The 21,039-nt window shown below is 38.0% G+C and overlaps 1 protein-coding gene across 2 annotated transcripts in view; it reads right to left on the bottom strand.

Moving 5' to 3' along the window:
- aifm1 (apoptosis inducing factor mitochondrion associated 1) overlaps positions 1-19,202 on the bottom strand; it is a 53,540-nt gene extending 34,338 nt beyond the window's left edge. Inside the window, exons 1-5 of one of the 2 annotated variants that reach the window (XM_052021547.1) lie at positions 18,805-19,202; positions 13,208-13,344; positions 5,810-5,915; positions 3,191-3,223; positions 772-899 (exon numbers count right to left, since the gene is read on the bottom strand). In XM_052021547.1, the coding sequence (XP_051877507.1) occupies positions 772-899; positions 3,191-3,223; positions 5,810-5,915; positions 13,208-13,344; positions 18,805-18,892 (492 nt within the window). In that variant the 5' untranslated portion in view covers positions 18,893-19,202. Of the gene's footprint in view, positions 1-771; positions 900-3,190; positions 3,224-5,809; positions 5,916-11,866; positions 12,004-13,207; positions 13,345-18,804 lie in introns of both variants that reach the window. The other variant, XM_052021548.1, reaches the window with a different exon arrangement.
- Between the last annotated feature and the right edge of the window lie 1,837 nt (positions 19,203-21,039).

Raw genomic sequence — 21,039 nt, 5'->3', positions numbered from 1 at the left:
TATTACAAATGGGAAGCAGTTATTATTTCATAGACATATCTCTGTATCCCAGAAACCCAACCAATTCTATTTTATCAACTTAAGTCCTATCTTTTTGGATTTTAGTACTCCCCTTATTCCCCCTTGTGCTAGATACTCCCAATAAAGTAAACATCCTCTCAGCATCCATCCTGTCATTCCCCTCAGAACCTTGCATGCTTCAACAAAACCGTTCCTCATTCTTCAGTATACCAATGACTATAGGTTCAATCTTCTAACTTTTCTTCATATATTCATGCCTTTATTCCAACAATTAATCTTGTGAACCTTCTCTGCACTGTCACCAACAATATGCACTTCCTCCCTTAAACGTAGAGATTAAACCTGCAAATTGTACTCCAGGTGTGAACTCACCACACGTCATCAGGTAGACTGTGATAACTTTTGCCTGGACTACTGCGTATACATGCATTTCTTTTCCCTTAAAAACTCCTTGGGCCATTGAGTTCTAGTACAGCCAGAGTTCCATTGGTACCAGGCATATTTCAACAGTCATCTCTGTTTGTCACATACAATTTGGATGATTTTCCCTTCTCTAATCTAGGGTTATAAAGAAATGTTATATTTTTGTATGATGTTACAAATGTTGAAATGTCATGTTCTCCTATTGTGTCATATTAACTTCACAACAAGCTCTATGATGCTTTAGTCAGTTGAACAGAGTAAGGGAAGATGTAGCACAAATATACACTTAATTCGATATCTATATAATATTGTGAGATTTTTGCCCACCCTTGCTCCAGGATCTCGTGCACGGATAGATCTAGCTGCTGCAAATGACGCAGTGCCTCCACCAATCAGAAGGTAAGGAGCATGTGATGGAATGTCAGGTCTAGCACTGACTGGTTCAACTGTTGATGCTGTCAGAAGAAGGTTAAAAACATTTAACAAATTCTACATAGCCTTGAGCAACAATAACAATGAGGGATTTTTCTCCTGTAACAATCAAAGATATAAAGGCATGCTATATTACTTTTTGATTAATAGTATTGTTATAAATCCTTAGTTATAATACAGCAGGTCATATTTTGTTTGTAATGGACTGCAGAAATAGCACAAGATGACTAAAAAATTAAAGTGTGCCATAAGTAACTCCAGAAAAAAATACAATTAATTTAAATTTACAGTCCTAAAACGACAAAGATCAATTTCATAGTACTTTTAAACCACGTAAATAAATTGCTCATATACAGTATATTCGAGAGCATTTCAAACAACCATATCAGCTGGACTACAGGCAAAGTCTTCTGTGTTTGATAAATCATGCAGCATGAAAATGCTACCCAAATCATATGATATACTTCATTTTACAGTATAAATAATCAAATGAAGATACATGGATACAATTTCTCTAATATTCACATCAACTTAATAATCTTGTTATTAATGTCATTAAGTATAAATTGATTGTGTTTAATGGCTTATAAGGACAAAATAACACCTAGAATACTGTATATGAAAAAACAATGAGCAAGACCCACCTTCAGTCTTATCTATGCAACTTTCATCAGACTCTGATACTTGCTCAGTTTCAGATTTCTCTACTAGAACTTTCACTGAAGCCTGTTCAGGCAATTTTGTGGCAACCCATTTTGGGGCATCAACTGTAATGGCAGATTCTGCAATCACAAACTATTGGACACAACTTGCCTATCATGCAAGGTTTAAAGCAATTCCAAGCTGTCCTACAGTACAAATAGAGCCACTAATGTTTAATAACACAAAGCTAATGCCAAAAACTGAGGCTTACGTAACTAAATCCTCATCCAGATGAAAGCATTTTAACTAGACAATTTTCAAAAGCCAGAAAAGGAAAAGTTCACACCTTCAGGCAAAAACTTCTCAAATGACCTGAGCAATGTCAATGTTTCCTTGTTCTGAATCAAAGCCAAGGCTATTAAGGGGTAAAACGAAAAGGTTCTGATGTAATTCAACATGCTTTCAGATTTAATAACCAGCCAAAACAATCTTCAGAAACCAATTTGATCTGTTTCACTAAACTTATTCCAAGTAAGAAAATTATCACAGGGAAACTAAAACAAAGAAAATACAGAAATATGTGCAACTTCCAGACTTAATATGCAAATCATTTTTTATACCACTTCCTCCTTTGATTTTGTTCAGCTCATTTCCAAAGGATTAAACCGCTGGTTCTTAAGTATCCATGCACCACCACTTCCAGCCAATGTTAAAATATGTATGGTGATAAAAGGCCAGACTCAGTTCCAACCTTTAGTTTTGCAAGATGCGCAGGGTTGCCTTTAAAAACTATGCAGATGATATCTCTTATATAAAAAGGCAAGCATTTTTGTAGAGAGAATTCCTTTCTGCTGATAATTCACATTCATCAGAACGCGACGTAATTGTGAAGCCTTTATTAGATTTCTGTAATAACGCCATCACTGCCTCAGACACTTTCAAATACAAATCTCATCTCTATCATCAACATATGTGAAAGAAAAGCCAACTGAGCATGATCTTTTTTTCTATCATTATTAGTTAGGAAACCAGATGACTTTATTTCTCCCCGACTAACTATAACATTTGCTAAAATAAACTCATCTTGTACTTATGTGTACAAACTCTCCTGTTAGCATCATAATCCTGTGCCTTTCATAACAACCAAGTTAGTTATTTTTGCTTAAACCAATATAAACCATTAAAACGCATTAGCAAAAATGTAGGGCATCAAAAACAATTGATCCACTCTTTCTGAAATTTCCTTCCCAGACTAAATTTTCTATCAGATTCATTCCTTCTCATTTATGAAAAATGGAGACTGATGGCTTTACTGAATCGAAAACAGTAAAAGTGCTACTTTTTGCAAATACAGGTGATTAATTTTGAATAGCATGTTTTCCCTTACTACCAATTAAAAATAGCAACATGTTTATATTAAGCCTGTGCACAGCTGGTTCTAGTTTTGAACTTGTACTAGCTGTTTGACAACAGCTGCTTGAATATTGCCTAGTGAAATGGATCATTCAGTCAATAATAGAAAAGTAAATACCTTTGGTCCATCAGTATATAATCCATAAAATGTGAGAACCTATCTTAAAATTTGAAACAAGCACAGAAATCTTCCAGAATTATTTCTGAGCAATAACAGAACAGATTAAGCCTAGAAGAAGAAAGCAATAATAAGATTCACCTTCTGCTGTTGCTGCCTCATCTTCTTTCTCACCTATGAATTTAAAGGAAAAGAGCATTTTTTCAAATTATAGCATGAATTAAACACAATGAATGAGTGTGCAACCTTAAACCCTTATTAGAATAAATCTAGTCAAGTTTATCATCGAATAGTTACCTAGAAGTACATTGTTAAAACACAACTCAAACAAATTGAGTTTTGATAAAAATCTTGGAAGGAACTTTCATGTCAGAATGAAAGGAAATTTAGGTGACAGTCACGAGTTGACTGTCATCCTTTCTCAGTAGAGTAAAACTCCAATCATCCCAAATCCCAACAGTTCGGCATCTAGCCCAACAGCTGGTGTTTGCAATTTCACTTGCTGGGTCGGTGATTCTCGCACTCCCCACCCACTCGTCAGAACTCAGGTTCCTGCATACTCCGACCACTTGCTAGGGCACTGGTTCCCATGATCCCTTAAAACTCAGGTTCTGATGGCTGTGTTCCCTTAAATCTTACTGGATTCACTGAAATGTTACTGTGAAACATCTTTTAGAAAAGTAAATGAAAAGTGTGTTGAAGTATGAACAAAATAACATCCGATAGTTCAGAAAATCTTCTGGTATGGGACCAAAGTCTCGATCATACGAGATTAACAGAGTTTTACTCTAGTTGAGATGATATGTGACCAACAGATACTTGTCCAAGTTGCTTATTGTTACAGAGGTTCCACTGCATAATTGGTGCTATCATGCTGTGACAACAGATTAACTATGTTCCTGGACATATGAAAAATCAAAGTTTCTATGGTATAATTGGCCTTCAAATTCAAGACCATTGTAGAATGCTAACAACTGACCTGACAGAACTGAATTCAATGCACATTCATTAAAAAATGTCTTTGAAAATAGATATAACTTGACTTTGGACAGGTGAGCTCTTTGGACCACTTTAAATTGAAGGAGGTAGTGACGTGCACATAATGATGAAGTATTAACCAATTTAAAAATTTGATTCCAAGTTTCCTCAGAAATTGAAATCTAGAGATCATGTTCCCAAGCATTTTTAATTTTGCCTAAAGGAACCTTATTCATTCCTGATAACCTACCATAAATCTTGGATATTGAACCATCATGACAAGGCTTCAAATTAAAAATTACATCTAGTAAGTTCTTATCAGGACTTATAGGGAAAGTTATGCACTTGAGATCGGAGAAAATCTCTAATTTGCAAATATCAAAAAAAGAGAGTTTTTGGCAAATTATATTTAGCTGACAATTGTTCAAACATTGCGAAATTTCCTCCAACAATACCCAATCTATCCCATTCTTTAAAAACTATGTCAGTTATGGAAGGTTTAAAAAAAACAATTAGCAAAAATGGGACTAGACAAAGAAAATCTCAATAAACCATAATATTTTCTAAATTGTAACCAAATCCTCAAAGCATGTTTAACTACCAAATTATCAGTAAGTCAAGTTATCGTGTTTCTATTCGGATATAACTCCTTATTGTGACAAATGCAATAATGGAGAGGCTTCTTTAATTCATATGTTTTGGTCATGTCCGAGTCAGAAAAAAACTGGATAGAGGTATTTCAAACCTTTTCTGTGCTTTTTAAAATAAATTTTAAGCCTAATCCTTTAACTGCATTATTTGGGATTGTTGGAGAAAAAGATATAATTCTGTAGACTTCTGACTTATACATATTGGCCTTTATTTCTCTTATAGCTAGGAGGGCTGTATTGCTTAAATGGAAGGAAATTACTCCCCTCACTCACGTTCAATGGTTACAGGATGTTACGTCATATCTAAATTTAGAGAAGATATGTTGCTCTATTTCTGGATTTATTCTGAACTTTCAAATATTATGGGGACCTTCTTTGAGCCACTTTCAAAACCACTGATTTGGTGCTTAAAGTACAGATATTGGCCAATACTATTATGTCTTTAGGGTGGTTTTTTTTGTCTTTTTTTTAACCAAAAAGCTTTGGTTTTGGTAGTGGGGTTAGATTTTTTTCATAATAAAATTATTCTGACTTATTAATAATAATTAGTTATTTTTTTGTTATATGAAGTATTGTGATTTCACGTGTGATTCAATACAATCTATTTTGTAACATTTTGTGTTTTCCTTTGTTTCATCTACTTTGCATTTTTTATTTGGAATTAATAAAAATATTGAAAAAGAAGGAAAATAGATATAACTGATGATAAAAAAGTTAAGTGATAACTTTGGTCCTTTTACATGACAGAATCAAGACAAACAGCAACAACTTTTAATAAATTCCACTTTTAATTACTAAAATGGTCAGTCAACTGCTCAGAAAAATTAATCAGCAAAGTTCATTAGCCTCTGTTAGGCCTCAGCAAACACAGGCTTGGTCAGAATTAAGAAAAACAAAATTCAAGCAAGGTTTCTAGTCCAAATTACAGTAAATAGTTCAACTGAAAAGTATGATAAATGGCATCAACTGCAGAAACAGATTCCGATGCCAAGTTAAACAACTGCTCAAGCACACTTTCTACATATCTAAGTTAAGAGTTTCAAATGACAATACCAATAGGCTTCTGCACCTCTGGCATAGCACCCCTGCCTGCTTCTGCACCTCAAGGAAACAGGAGAAAATACTTACACACCTTTTGTTGACAATTCTTCAGGTTTCCTTTCTACACTGGATCTTGACAGTATCTGTGTTATTCGTTCTTTGTACCTTTCTTTATCTTCTTTTATTGTAATATATGCCTGTTGAACAAATGGCATTAATACAGTATATTTGGATCAATAATCAGATCAATGTTCCAAATCAATATGAAAGATAACCTTCATGCCTAATAGTTTCTGAAATTTATTTTGCTGTCATATTACATACTTGATGTAGTGTTAAATGTATTTTCAGAGTTTTATCACTGGAAATTGTTTTAGCTCTCTGGTGGCCAAGCAACAGGAGGCCACATCTGATCTCAATTGGGATGTTAGTGCAGGCTTCAATTTTCCTCATCTAGGAATGCAGCAGGAGTAGGGGAAAAATGTCAGGCAAGAAAATAGTTAAGAGGGACGTGAGGACTGTTAAATCTGTCAAGATTCAGTATATGGAATACAAGTCCTTGTGAAAATGTACACCAACATTTCAGCAAAAGAGATTAGTGAGCAAATCATTTCAGTGATACAAGTTCATTCTACAAACTATGTACAGCATTCTTTAGATCAAGAATACAACTGCAAAGTTTTAGATTGAATGATTTCTATTACAAAAATAACTTTAGGCTGAAAAGGGGGTTTAGATATTTGCTTGATGAGTGAGGCAAGGGACCTGAATGCAATTGATAAACAGATTCGGAGTGGAGGCTAGGCCAATTAATGTAGCAATACGATTAGTGAGCATATAGTAAACAACATAAATTTCAGAACTTTAGGTCTCAGCTAACAACTGACACAAAAAAAGTCATTGGAAATGGATGTTATATGATAGATCTTTTGTTTGCTTATTTCATTTATGATTGTTCTAAGCAGATTAACTTTAAGCTATCATGTATGTCAAATATATTTCTGACCCAATCTCATTAGAATGTTGGATCTCAATCAAACTTCACTTTTCAACTAAGACCCGTCAAAGAAGGTTGCAATATAACTCAACTTATGCAAAGTGCTTTAAAAAGACATTATATTCAGATGTAATAAAAATAACATTAAAATAATTTGGGAAGGGGAGGAAAAGAATTCACGATTTTGTGAGGTTTTCATAAACCTCAATTTTATGACTGAGCAGTGATTCTAAAAATTCTAAATATTAAAAACAAAATCAATGTTCCTGGAAATAGTAGGCTTACAAGTTTTATACATAGGAGAGTGTGTTCAATACAAGAGGCAGTGGTTACATCCACTGATTTTCAAAAAAATTTACAACACTGGATGAGACGAATAACTAAAGTGAAAAAGTGAAAGGTGCATATTACAATTGCAAATTGAATTATGAAGTGAAATTATGGGGAAATCTCAATAAATTATACAGTTAACTCCCGACAATTTCACAGTATTTTGAACCACTATTTTTAAAAATTACCTAATAACTGTTATTAACTAAGGCAAACAATGCAAGGTTCATGTAATCAAAATAAATAACAAAATAACAATGAAGAACAGATTATAATCTAATTTCAAAGATAGAATAAGTGAAATAACATCTGAATTTGTAAATGATACAAAAGGATGATTCGAGCAAGAGAGGAGCAACGTTTCATGGAGGTCTTATTCAGAAATTATGCAGCTGAATGGCAAATTGAATTTATAGATGGAAATGTAATTCTAAATTATAAATAGCTAGGCAATGAAGGTTATATTAAACATTGAAAGAAAAAAAATCTCTTCATGATTTTTTGAAAAACTATCACGTAGTATGATAGCAATGACAAGACCAACTTGTATTAACAGATATATAAACTTGAAATTAGAAAGGTAATACTCATTTTTTTAAAGCATCGTTAAAAGCAATAATTATTGCAATAAATGCAAAAACCTAGAACAATTGCAAGTAATTTTTAAAAAGGCATCAAAATCACAATTGGGTCTGAAAGGAATATTATATGATGTCTATGAAGCTAAAATCCATAATACTTTAGCAAGAACTGTTACAAGTTTCTAAAAAATGTTAAGGAAATCATTAGATTAAGTTTTCTTTTTGAATCTCAACCAAGGGCATGATCTTAAGCTAAAGAAAACATGGAGCTAATCTTCTAAGGAGATCCCATGGGCTCAAGGATGACTTGCTTCCACTCTAGTTCTGTGGAGCAATGAGGTCTATGTCGGACCTGCAGATTCTGAAACAGGTGCACCAGAGTACTTGATGGGACAGATGGGTGGATAGTTTGCAAGGTGGTGTACTCTTTCCAACATTTATGCTGGGCTTTTGTGTGTCCCATCTCATGGACTCCAGATTCTCAATGGGAACCCAAATGCTCCTTCATTTTGAGCCAGAGATTCCTGTCATTTAGTAGGTATGCTCTACTTTTTCCAAGAAGAATTTGAGAACATTATTCTCCTCTGTCCATTTGACAATCTTTTGCAGTGACAGAGTTCAAAATAAACTGTCTAATTCAGGCAGTGTAGTGTCTGCCCATTCTTTCCTATGCTTCAATGAACAAGTCAATGGTAACTTGGAAATTGGCCTCTAAATGTGCAAACATGGACAAAATCTACATTGTAATTTGGGGAGCAGCTCTCCAGCAACTGGAAAGTAGTAGTTGAGAAGAGTACTAGCAATTGAGTTTTCCAGCAGTTGGTAGGAAGACCCTTTTGTTGTTACTGCAATCAGATCTATGCTCTTTGTGGAAGATGGTCACTCATGTACTTCACACTGAAGTGTTCTTTTCATGGACTACACTGCTAAAGTGAACCCAAGCATCACCACAACCTTGATTCATCCTATCAAAGTGATTTCTTCCAGCCTCAGTTGCCAATCACTAGACTTCTCACCCCTTGCTTTCCACTTAACAATACCTTGCATTTACAAAAAAGATTCCAAGGTAAAGAAGTCCAGGAAATGTGTTCAGGGAGAAATTCATAATGAGCCAAAGGAGATAGTATCTTGTTTAAAAATATGGACTTTAAGGTGGACACTACAAAGTAGATCAGGACAAAGTTTCAGAGAGGCAAGTCCCAAACCTGGAGCTTAGACAGCTGAAGGCACTGTCACCAATGGCTGAACAAAGGGGTTGGAGGAACAATATTCTTACATAGTTGCAGGCTGTGAAACAATGAATTGAGGCCACTGGATGGTTGGCAATGTGATTTGCATCCAGGGATGCAAATTCCAAGTTCTATGCATTAGTGGACTGAAAGCAACTACAAGTCAGTGAACCAGGCTAGTGGATGAGGTATCAGTGGGCAAGCAGTTTGGGATGGTGACCACGACTCAATAGTTTGAAAGTAGTTATTGAAAGGGTTAAGGATAGTCCAGAAATTAAGTTTCTGAACTGGGAGGAGGTCAATGTCAATATCATTAGACAGAACTGTCACACGTAGACTGGGAGTAGGTACTTGCAGGTCAATGTACATTCAGGTTATGGGAGTCTTTTAAAAGTGAAATTGAGTTTAGGGCCATCGTCTTCCCACAAGTATGATGGATCAACACGGTAAGTCCAAGGAACCCCATATCAGCGGATATCGAGGATTGGATGATGAAAAAGGAAGAAGTGAAGAGTAGGCATACAGCACAGATCATGAATGAGCCCTTCAGGAGTAATGAAGGTAAGAGTGTGTGCGTGTGTATTCGCGTGCGTGTGTGGGCGGACATGTGACTGGGGGTTTGTTTAAAAATTTAGCAGGGCAAAGAGGGGCCTTGAAATATCACTGGCAAATTAAATTAAGGAAATTCACAAAGTATTTTATGTATATTAAGAACAAGGGGATAACCAGAGAAAGGGTGGGCCCATAGGGAACCAAATGGGCAATCTGTGCATGGAGCCAGAGGCTGTGAGCAAGGTTTTAAATAAATACTTTTCATCTGTACTCATTGAGGAGAAAGACATCGCAGTGGGAAATCTCAAATGGGGCAGTGAAATTTTTGAGCACGTCAAGACAAAAAAGGAGGTACAAGATAGCTGAGGGGAATAAAGGTGGATAAATCCCCACTGCCTGGAGGTATATCCCAAGCTGCTGTGGAAGGAAATAGAAGAAACTGGGGAAAAAATAAATCTGAGGAATAGGATTAATCTATATATGCAAAAGCAGAAAATGATCAGGGCTTATCAGCATGGATTTGTTGGTGGAAAATCTAATTTGAATTTTTTGTAAAGGGCAGTGCAGTTGAAGGTTTACATGATCTTCAGTAAGACCTCTGAGAAGGTCCCTAATGGAAAGACAGTCCAGAAGGTTGAGCCCATGGAATCAGAGGCAAGTTGGCAAATAGGATCCAAAACTGGCTTGATAATAGGTGACAGATGGTAATGATGAAGAGTCACTTTTGTTATTGGAAGCCAGTGACCAGTAGTTTACCATAGATATTGGTGCTGGGACCCTTGCCATTTATTATATACATCAATGACTAAGATGCAAATGTAGGAGGTACGATTGCTAAATTTACAGATGACACGAAAATTGATGTTGTTGTTGATAGTGAGGTGGGTAGTGTTGGGAATAGAATGATATTAATCAGTTGGTAAATTGGACAGGGCAATGGCAGATGGAATTTAATCCTAACACATGTGGGGTGATGAATTTTGGGATAGTCAAATAAGGGACATATACCATGAATAGCAAGGCCCTGAGTATTAAGGAACAAAGTGACTTTTATGTACAAACCCAAAGGTTCTGAATGTGACAGCACAGATAGAAAAAGTGGAGAAGGCAGCATATTGGACACTTGTCTTTACTACCTGGGCACAGAAAATAAGAGCCAAGGTCTTGGTACAACATAACAAAACATCTTGAATATCATTTGCGGTTCTTGACACACTAGAGAGGGCACAGAGGAGGTTAACTAGGATATTGCCTGGAATAGAATGCTTCAGTTATGAGGCTGGGTTTATTTTCCTTGGAGCAGAGGAGGCTGAGGGGAGACCTGATAGAGATATACAGAATTATGAGAGCCATAGTTAGGATAAATATTAAGAAACTTTTTCCACAGCAGACATGACCAAGACCAAAGACCATAGGTTTAAGGCAAGGAACAAGATTCAGAAGGGATTGAAGGAAGACTGTTTTCAACCAGAGAGTGGTCACAATCTGGAACACACTGCATGAGAAGGTGGTGGAGGCAGGTATGCAACATTTAAGCAGCATCTGAATAGAAAAGGCACAGTAGACTAAGGACCAAGTGCTGGTAAATGGGATTAGTATAGATTGATACTTGGTGGCTGAAATGGAAAAGTGAGTCGAAGGGCCTGTTTCTGGACTCCTGACTTAGCCTACCACGTTCCTCCTGAACAGAGCACAGACCAAGATGCAATGTATTGTATAGTCTTCTTATTTAAGGAAGGATGTTTCTGCATTGGAAGCAGATCAGCAATGTTCTGGACTAATACTTGGATGGGTGGACTGATTATCAGGAAGCACTGGACAAGGTAGACTTGAGAGCGAGAGAGAGCGAGAGAGAGAGGATACTTAATCGAAATGCAAGATAATGAGGGGCTCTTGGGGGATTCTCAACTCAGGTCACACACTTAAAGCAGAGGTGGCAATATTTTCTCTGAGGGTTGAGAGTTTTCACAATTCTCTATCTCGAAGGGTGATGGAAGCAGAGCCCATGAATATTTTTAAGACTGAGGTTCTTTATAAGCAAGATGGTATAAGGTTACTGTCAGAAAGCAGAATTCAGATTACAAAGAAATTAGTAATAATCTTATTTAATAGCAGAGCAGACTCGAGGGGCTAAGTGGCCTAATCCTGTTCCTCATTCTTATGTAAGATGATGTGCGTAAACTGCACCAAGCACAACTATTCATTACCTCAAATTTCTGTGTCACTTCCACTACTGGGTTACAGATTATAGCACAAATTTCTCTCAGCAAACTAAACCCTCAAATTTGTTAGAGGATTTTCTGCTGTTCACGTTGACATAGCACAGGGATTTTTCAAACTCACAGCTATTCTTCTTTGATATAAAATGGGCACTACTAACTTGAAAAAGTACAATGCTACAGTGGTCCACCCACAGGAAGTATTTGAAATATAACTACAAAAGGGCAAAACTGGCTTACATATGTAATTCCCCCAATGAACGTTCCACCAACAATGATGAAGTACATGAGATTGTTGTTGCTGTTCCTTGACACACCTGTGGACATCAAACACCCTGTTGAGGGTCCTACAGGAAGCACTTTGTAAGGCTTGAAAACTGTAGGGAAGAATAGAAAAGTAGAGAAGAAAATCAGGAAAAGAATAAAGGAAGAAACTAGTGGAGAAAAAGTGAAAACCCTTCCATTTCAAAGCCCTTTCATTTCACTTTTACTCTGCTTTCCTTTCCAATGTGTAACTATCAAAATGTAACAGCAGGCTAGCTCAAAAACAAGAGTAATACTCTTGTTTCGCAAACTTCCACAAGACTAGCTTGATCTAACACGATGCTGTGGAAAGAAAAATTGTGTACTGATTTGTCTTTGTAATCTGTTTTCATAATTGCTGCCAATATATGGTACAATTCCAGAAAATAATGAATTTAGAAGTAGATATTTCTCTCAGAAGATACCTGCTTTGCTTTTTAGTGAACTTTTCTTTAGAGGGGGAAGAAACAGGACATTTTAATTTGTATGATAGGCTTGACTGTATATATGACAGAGTATTTTTGAAAAATCTTCTAATTATATCTCTATAACATTCACTGATGACAGAAAAATCCTTATAGTGTGCACGCAAGTATTAACACTATCATATATTCAGTTGAGTCAGAAATAAACATAACTGGAATGACCAGGAAAAAGTATAAATTTCAAGTTAGAATATTATTAATTAGGGCCTTCAAGCAACTTATTTAACATGGGATGTTTTTCTAATTATTTCAGTAATTATCATTTCTTAATTAAACAATGAAGCCTACTATTTTTCTCTTTACTGTGCTACCTCATCAATTAAATGTTAATGGAAAATTCTTTTACATGGCTTTTAATAGTAAAGATGATCCATAGTAAAGATTATTTTTATCTGAATGAAAACATTAGGCTCAGCCTGTTGATAAAAATGTAATATATGAAAATTAATTTGAAAAATATGGGATAAGATAAAGAGCAGGAGACCTCAGTCATGTCACTTAATTCACAAACATCTATTTAATTCTGATGCAAACAAATAAAATAGAATTTTTTAAACAAAAAGTGGAACCAAAGGGCTAATAAAATTAAGGGTCACACAGTAAGAAAGGTTAAATGAATTATGCAATCCATACTGTATTTTTTAGTCTCCTTTCCAGTTACAAGTACCTACAAAGCAAAGAAACTGAGCTGGAAGTAAAGAAATATTAGGAAGTCCCGAAGGGTTCCAAAATGTTACCAACAGAAGCAGAGGTGGAAAGCTCATTCCTTTTATTAAATTTCCCTGCTACTTACATAGGCACCAGCTCCTAAACTTGTCAAGCCAATAAGCACTAAATAAATAGCGCCAGAGCCATGAGGTTCAACGCCGCTAGCCATTTGCCTGTTCATCTGCTGGTCTAAAGGAAGTTTCCATCGCTGAAACAAAGTTCCTGAAGAGTAAAATTTATTGTAAGAGAAAAAATAATCAGAATTTGAAGTTGGGTACTTATATAATTTTGGAAGGCAGGTTAAGAGAAATAAGTCTAACTCAATCGTACCTTCGATATCAATTATGAAAGTGAAGTTTGAATGAAACATTAATTCATTACTAAGTACACCATGATCTCAATCAAGTGAAAACAATGCTAATTATTATGATAAACAGTGTCTAAATGACACTACAAAATCACAGATCAGAATCAAGAGAAAATCACACAGTAGAATCATTCTGTGATTCACTAGGGTCAGAGCAGAATAATTTTATATCTGAATGGCAAAGTAGTTAGGTTATTGAGACCCTGGTCTATATTAGTGGTTACCACCTTTGTCTAAGCAATTAGTTTCCAAATGAAAGCCCCACTTGTTTACACTCAATAAAATAAACTCAAACTTCTACCGTAAATACTTAATGACACCTGATGGTACAGGTGGCACAGTGGCACGGCTATTAGAGCCATTGCCTCTCAGCACCAGAGACCTGGGTTCATTTCTGACCTCAGGTGCTGTCTGTGTGGAGTTTGCATGTTCTCTTTGCAACTGCATGTATCTCTTCCCACATCCCAAAAACATGCAGGTGGGTAAGTTAATCAGCCACCATATATTGCCCCTACTGTGGAGATGAGTAGTAGAACCTGGGGAGAATTGAAGAGAATGGTGGGAGAATAAAAAAAAAGGATTAATGTAGGATTAGTGTAAATGGGTGGTTGATGGCTAAAGTGGACTTGATGGGCCAAAGGGCCTGTTTCCATCTATGACTACATCACAGATTGCTCCTATTAAGGAGTTGAGGCTGTTCAGGAGACCATACCAAGTATATATTTTTAAATTTATTTTTCCTACACTTTCTAACTAAATTACCTCAGAGTTACCAAACCTCAGACACCCCCTATAAATTTTGCTGCCTTCTCTTTTCCCCCCACCCTAATAAGCGAGCTCATCCTCTAGATTGGGAATTAATTATTAAATACAAGTATACAGGGAGCACAATGGCACAGCAGTGAGTGCTGCTGTCCCACAGCCTGAGACACCTAGGTATGATCCTGACCATGGGTGCTGTCTGTGTGAAGCTTGCACGTTCTCCCTACAACCACATTGAGTTTCTCCCTCAGGTGCTCCAGTTTCCAACCACATACCAAAGACAAGCAAGAAACAAGATGCTGGAGGAACTTAGCAGGTCAGGCAACATCTACAGAGAGAATCAATGTTTCTAGTTGAGACCCGGTATACCAAAATCATGCTGGTTGGTAAGTTAATTAGTAATGGTAAATTTCCCTTAGTGTAGGGGAGGTGGCAGGAGAATTCAGGGAAAGTTGATGGTGAGAGAGAAAAGGGGAAAAAGGGTGTTTGATGGTCAGCATGGACAATGATGGCCTGAAGAGCCTGTTTACCATGCTGTATTACTCTACCTACAAAGAGTATTTTCAATTTCAGATTTTAGTTCAGAATATACCAATTATCTATTTTCTACCCTCCAATAATATATTGATCTATTAAACTGCTGAGTTAAGGTTTTGTAACTTTGAAGAACTGAAGTACATCGGAAAATTTGATCTCCCACATCAACAAATACTCAATAATTTCAAATACTTTAAAGCCCATATATAGCAGTTACAGGAATTGTTCTCCTGCCAAATTGGAATTAGGATTACTGAAATTAATTTCTAAAGTACAAACCTGCCTGAAACAAAGCTCTGGTGGACTGATTCAAGAATTGGGAAATTCTACACACTGTTAAATAATGAGCAGAAAATAATAAATACATTACTGATACACCTACATAGATCATCTGTTTTGTAAGTAACTTGCCATTCATAAAGGACTTCAAAGTGTTCCTGCCAGGGTAACAAAACACAAGTCTTTGCCTCAATAATGAAAATTGGAAGGAAAAAACACAACATGTCTGAAACAGGCATTGGGTCATACGGCATCTTTGGAAAAACACAGGAGGTAATAGTTCAGGGGAATGACCCTTCATAAGGGCAAATGACAGGTCAGTGAACTGACACATTTCAATGCTGTATTTCAATACCACAAAGTCTTTAAACAGCTTTCATGTGGAACTGAAACAGCAACAAAGCAATCAGGTGAAGAGCTATAGATAGCACTATGGTATCTATACTAGATGCAACTCCATTAAGAAAATTCACGGTGTACAGCATCTTCTTCCACATTGCAATGGTTTCTAAACTTTTTGCATGTATTAGCATAAAAATGTTTTTTTTTAAAAAGCAAGATAAAAGGAAACTCTGCCCAAATTAACACAATAAAGTTAGCAGACCTGGTCATGGAAAATCTTTAAGGGGGAAGAACTGAACACAAGATCCCACCAATAACAATTAAAATGCTGTTTGTCACAACAAACAGCATTTAGTACTAGCTAAGGAATAAATAATCATTACAGCAGGAGTAAAATTGTTTGCTCTTCAAGTACTTCCAGGGAATCTTATATGTATCTGGGAGGTAGATCTCTGATGCTTAACCTCTTATCCAAAGGTTAGCAAAGCCGATAAGCTACTGAGATAGCTGCCTAGACTGACCACTGAAGTATCTAAACTGGAACTCAAAGTACAATCTTCTGACTCTGAGCTAAGGTAACCACCAATGAACTTTTGTAAATCTGGGTAAGAAGGACTAAAGGAGTTAATTAGACTCTAACCACAGTGTGGATTCTAAGATTTTATTTAGAAATTTAATATAAAATTAGTGAACACTTAAAATGCATGGGATGGTCAAGATTAAGCACGGGGATTCCTTTGCAGTATGCTTCTCAGGGCATCTCACTTCATACCAACCTTTCCCTTACCTCCAGAACTACAAGAAGTTTCTCTTGAGCTCACCTTCAACAGGCTTCAAAATTAATGTATTCCCCAGGACAATTTCCATAGCCTAGAGTGTGATGCCATCATCTAACCTTCCTTCTCTACTCAGCATCTCAAAGAGATTGTTCACTCCAATTAACTCTTCCAATATCCACTGCCTTTACCATGCAAGCACCAGAGGTGCAACACCTGCCCTTTTTACCTCATCCCTCCCTCTCTAGGGTATAAAAATTCTTTCCAAATTAAAAAAAGCAATTAACTTGTACTTCCTTGAATTCAGTATACTAATTGGTTGCTCATGATGCTGGCTCCTCAAGACTGGAAATACCATGTTGGGCTTCTTTTCAGCACAGAAGCATGATCCTAAACTTGCAGCTGTTTGTAATTCTATTTTTCCTCTCCACTCCCAGTCTGACTGCCTTCCCTTTGGTCTCCTGTACTGCTCCAATAAAATTGGAAACTCAATACACAGCATCTAATCTTCCTATCAGGCACTGGACAGCCTTGTTTTTAGTTCAATGATTCCAGATAACAACTACTGGTCTTATTTTTTTCATCTCTCAAAAGCAGATGCCAGTAATTACTCTGCTACATGCTTTCTCATTGCTACCAACCACCCCATCAGAGCCCTTCCTCACTCTTCCTGCCTCTGTACTTACTGAAAAGCTGCAATGTTTTCCAGTACCATGAATTTCACACAGAAAATATTAACTCTGATTATCTCTGTAGATATGGCCTGGCTTGCTGAGTACTTTGCATATTTTGCCAAGTACTTCACACATTTCCTTTATATTCTGGATCCATTAAAACCAAGATGTATTCACAAATTTGAAGATATGATTGATGAATTTTCAAAAGATCCTCTATACAGGGTGTCTAAGAAAGTAAGTGTATGCTGCAAGAGACATTGTGAAAAAAACTTTCATGGATGTACAGAGAAAGAATTAAGTATACATTTCTATTCTAATCTGTTTTCCCCTTGCATCAGACAAAACAATTTCCAAATACATGTTCCCAACAGCTTACTGAAGGAATGTTCCCCAGGTGGAACCAGGGGCTTTGACAGTGTGTCAGATTTCTTTCAATTCTATTGTTACTCAGTCCTCTCCCTCCCAGAAAACCTCTCATATTCTAATTGCCCTCACCTTCCATCTCACCAGTGTGAACATTCAAAGACAATCCTCCTATGCAATCTCATCACTAAAATTTTCTCTTCTACTTCCCTTTTAGCATTTTGAAAGAACTGTTCCTCCTGCAGCTCCCTCATCCATTCCTGTCAACCCTAATACCGACCCATTTCAAGACACCTACTCAGACATATGCATGATAACACTAGCTTTTCATTTCTGTGACCCAAATACTCCATCCAGTGAAGTATTGATTTACTAGCATTTCTCTCAATTTAGATCATATTCACTGCTTATATTACAATCTTTTCCACATCAGAAAAATTAAACACAGATTGGACACTCATGTTAGTGAACTCTTCCACTCAGTGCAAACACAAGAAGCATCCCGAACTCCCAACAGTTTGCTACTTTAAAATCTCCATCCCAGTGTTCAACACTCAAAGGAATTTTGAAGAACAGCAACTCAATTATTGATATTTTATATCCTTCGAGGAACAAAACTTTAGGCTATAACTACACTTTCACTTTTTGCAGGAAATAGGTTCCAGTGATGCTTCTGGCTTTGCCATTTTCAGGTCTCATAGACAAATCTTTTATTTCTTGTCAAATCTCCATCCACTGTCAGAGAGTACCACTACTCTTGTCATTTAAATTATCTTGTCTTCCATCTTGCTTTCATGTAAAAATCCTGCCTTTGTTCTTGTTTAAAACCCACTACATTCAACTTTTCTCCCCCAATTATGGCAAAAGGTTTAAAAAAAGGGGAAAATTCAAACATTAACTATTTTCTCCATTCACAAACGATGCTTGACCCAATCACTCAGGATTTTCTGTTTTTTTTATTTCTGATTTCCAGCACTAGCAGAATTTTTCTGTTAATCTCAATGTAATTTTTAAAATATTAGATGAAATTGAGGATTTTATTTCTATCCCGTAGGCCATCAAGATGTCTGTCTATAGCACTTCCCTCCTCAATATACTTCTGGGTAACAATGAATTTTTAATAGCAAACATATGCTGGTCTTTGCATGCTATAAGCACATTCAGCAAGAATAAATTTAATAACAGAACAAATGGACAGCACGTCAATGCCATATATACACCGTTGAAGTAGCTCACGCGGTGCAGACTGCCCAGTAACTTTGAGTTAATTTATCAGGGTGCTATTCGGCACCTTCTATGCAAAGCACGGGTCACAACTGTTGCTGCTTCTTGAGCTAGTCATTGGAAAGAAAATGGAAAGCAAGGGCGCAAGCTGGAAAACACAACTGCCGAGGCAATGGCCCAAAGTATTCACGAAACAGGACTGAATGGAACGGTCGCCAAATATGATTTTGCATGAGACGTTCCCACGACCTTGGCTGGAACGCGCCCCACAGCATAGGCTGCATTTCCCAGGGAGCACAAGCGAGGCCTAGGCCAACTGGGCAGCGACCTGCCCACACTTGTCCCGGCCGTTTACCTCGCCTCTTGACGCTACTCCTTGCGAGCGTGGACGATACCCTGCTCAGCGGCGCTAGTTTCTGCCACACTGCCCTGCACTGTAACATGGTTGCAGTAACTGTATCCTTTGCCCTGGCGTTACCCCTACTTTACTGTTCGCCGCCGCCGCCGCCAGGCCGCACTGCTACAGCAAGCCAACGCGAGGTCTGCGCAAGCGCGGAAACTGTCCCAGCACGCTCCCGCGCCGTCAGGGTGCACGCTCCCGCGAGGAGGGGAGACACAGAGCAAACCTGCAAAGGGATAAAATTCCCCGAAAGGTCATTAAAGCTGCAACACTTCTGCAATTTTGGAAAAGTAGTGCTGTTAAAATCGGGTGAGAATTGGCTATTTATCCTTCCACAAAGGTACCACTTCGGTAATTTAAAGGCAAAATCGTGCAGATACTAAAATAAAAACAGAAACTGCTGGGAATGTACAGCAGCAATAGAGAGGGGAACCTTAACTCTGCTTCTCTCTCCACAAATGGTCCCTGACCTGCTGAACATTTTCTGTTTTTTTTCCCGAGTTTATTTCCGTTGTTAAGCAATTTGTAAATCACAATAGCCCAGTAAAAAACTGGAGACACAGGAGATTGCAGATGCGGGAATCTGGAGCAACAAACAATCTGCTGGAGGAACTCAGCAGGTCAAGCAGCATCTATGGCAGGAAAGGAATTGTTGACATTTCAGGTCTAGACCCTTCATCGGATGACAGGCAGATCGAGTCAGGGTGGAGTTGGGAGACAGAAGCAAGTGGATGATTGATGGAAACAGAGAAAAATGAAAGAGCTAGAAGGAGTCAAGTGAGGGGAGGGTGAAGGTGGAGACAGCTGCCGAAGGGTGATAAGCAGGAACACAAAGGCTACCTGTGCTGGAATCTGATGCAAGGACGGTGACAATGGGAACCAACAGGTGAGATATCAGCAGATGGAACTAGATGGGAAGATGAGATCCAGTGGGTAAAATGTGTGGGTAGTAGGTGGATTGGAACCAGGAAGGGGAGGGGAGAGAAGGGAAAGAGAACAAAAATGGGAGGACCAGAGGTGGATCAGGTGAGGGAGGGGAAGGGGAGGGGAAAGCAGAGGATATAAGCATTACCTGAAATTAGAGTATTCAACATTCATACCATTGGGTTGTAGACTACCCAAGTGGAATATGAGGTGTTGTTTGGGCTTGCATTGGGCCTCACCCTGGCAGTGGAGAAGACCAAGAATGGATAGGTCCCACACCTACTACCCACATATCTTACCCACCAAATGCCCCCTCTCCATCAGGTTCAATCTGTCCTTCACCTCTCCCCTCATAGTTCCCATTATCGCCTTCCTTACGTATCAGATTCCAGCACTCGTAGCCTTCATGTTCCCACATCACTTTCCAGCAGCTGTGTCCACCTTCATACTCCCCAACCCCATCCCACTTCTGCTCGATCTGCCTTTTTTTCCTCCTTGTCAGCCTCCAAATCACCCACCTGCCTCTGTCTCCCAACTCCACCCCTCCCCTACCTGGATCCATCTGCCTGTCATCCTTCAGCACTCCTTGGTCCACCAATCACCTACTGGCCCATGTCTCATCACTCCCCTCTCTCAATCCTGATCCAGGATTTCGACCTGAAAATTCCTTCCCACTCCCCTGCCCCACCTCAGAATGCTGCTCAACCCATTGAGTTCCTCAAGCAGATTGTCTGTTAGCCCAGTAAAAAATATTGACAATACTACCAGCACTGGTTGGTATGAAGAAGTAAAATGATCTACAGCACCCACACATTCACAATTCTCTGCAGAAGTCAGGAAGTTGTTAATTGATTTACTCCACAAGGTTTGCCTCAAAAGTATCTTCTTCTTAGACAGTCCCTCAGGATTGAGAACAAGTTACTTCCTCGTTACTGGGAACTACAGACACTAGCAGCCATCACCTGGAGCTGTTCCCCTCTCAGACAGGTTTCCTACTTTGGATACTGTTTGGGTGGGGAGAGCCTCTCAGGAGTAAATGAAAGCAGCAGCTATATCAGTGGTACCACAACTGGCTCTGTTATGCAGTGAGTAGGGCAGAGTCTACACGAGCAAGAGTAATAGGGGACTCTTTAGTCAGGCATAGATAGGCATTTCTGTAGCCGTGAGCCAGACTTCAGGATAGTGTGATCCCACCCTGGTGCCAGGGTCAAGGATATCTCCGAGCAGTCACAGGATATTCTGAAAGGAGAGGGTGAGCAGCCAGAG

The sequence above is a fragment of the Pristis pectinata genome, chromosome 8 (genome assembly GCF_009764475.1).
Source record: "Pristis pectinata isolate sPriPec2 chromosome 8, sPriPec2.1.pri, whole genome shotgun sequence".
NCBI classification, from domain to species: Eukaryota; Metazoa; Chordata; class Chondrichthyes; order Rhinopristiformes; family Pristidae; genus Pristis; species Pristis pectinata.
This window is presented reverse-complemented; position numbering and strand designations above follow the sequence as displayed.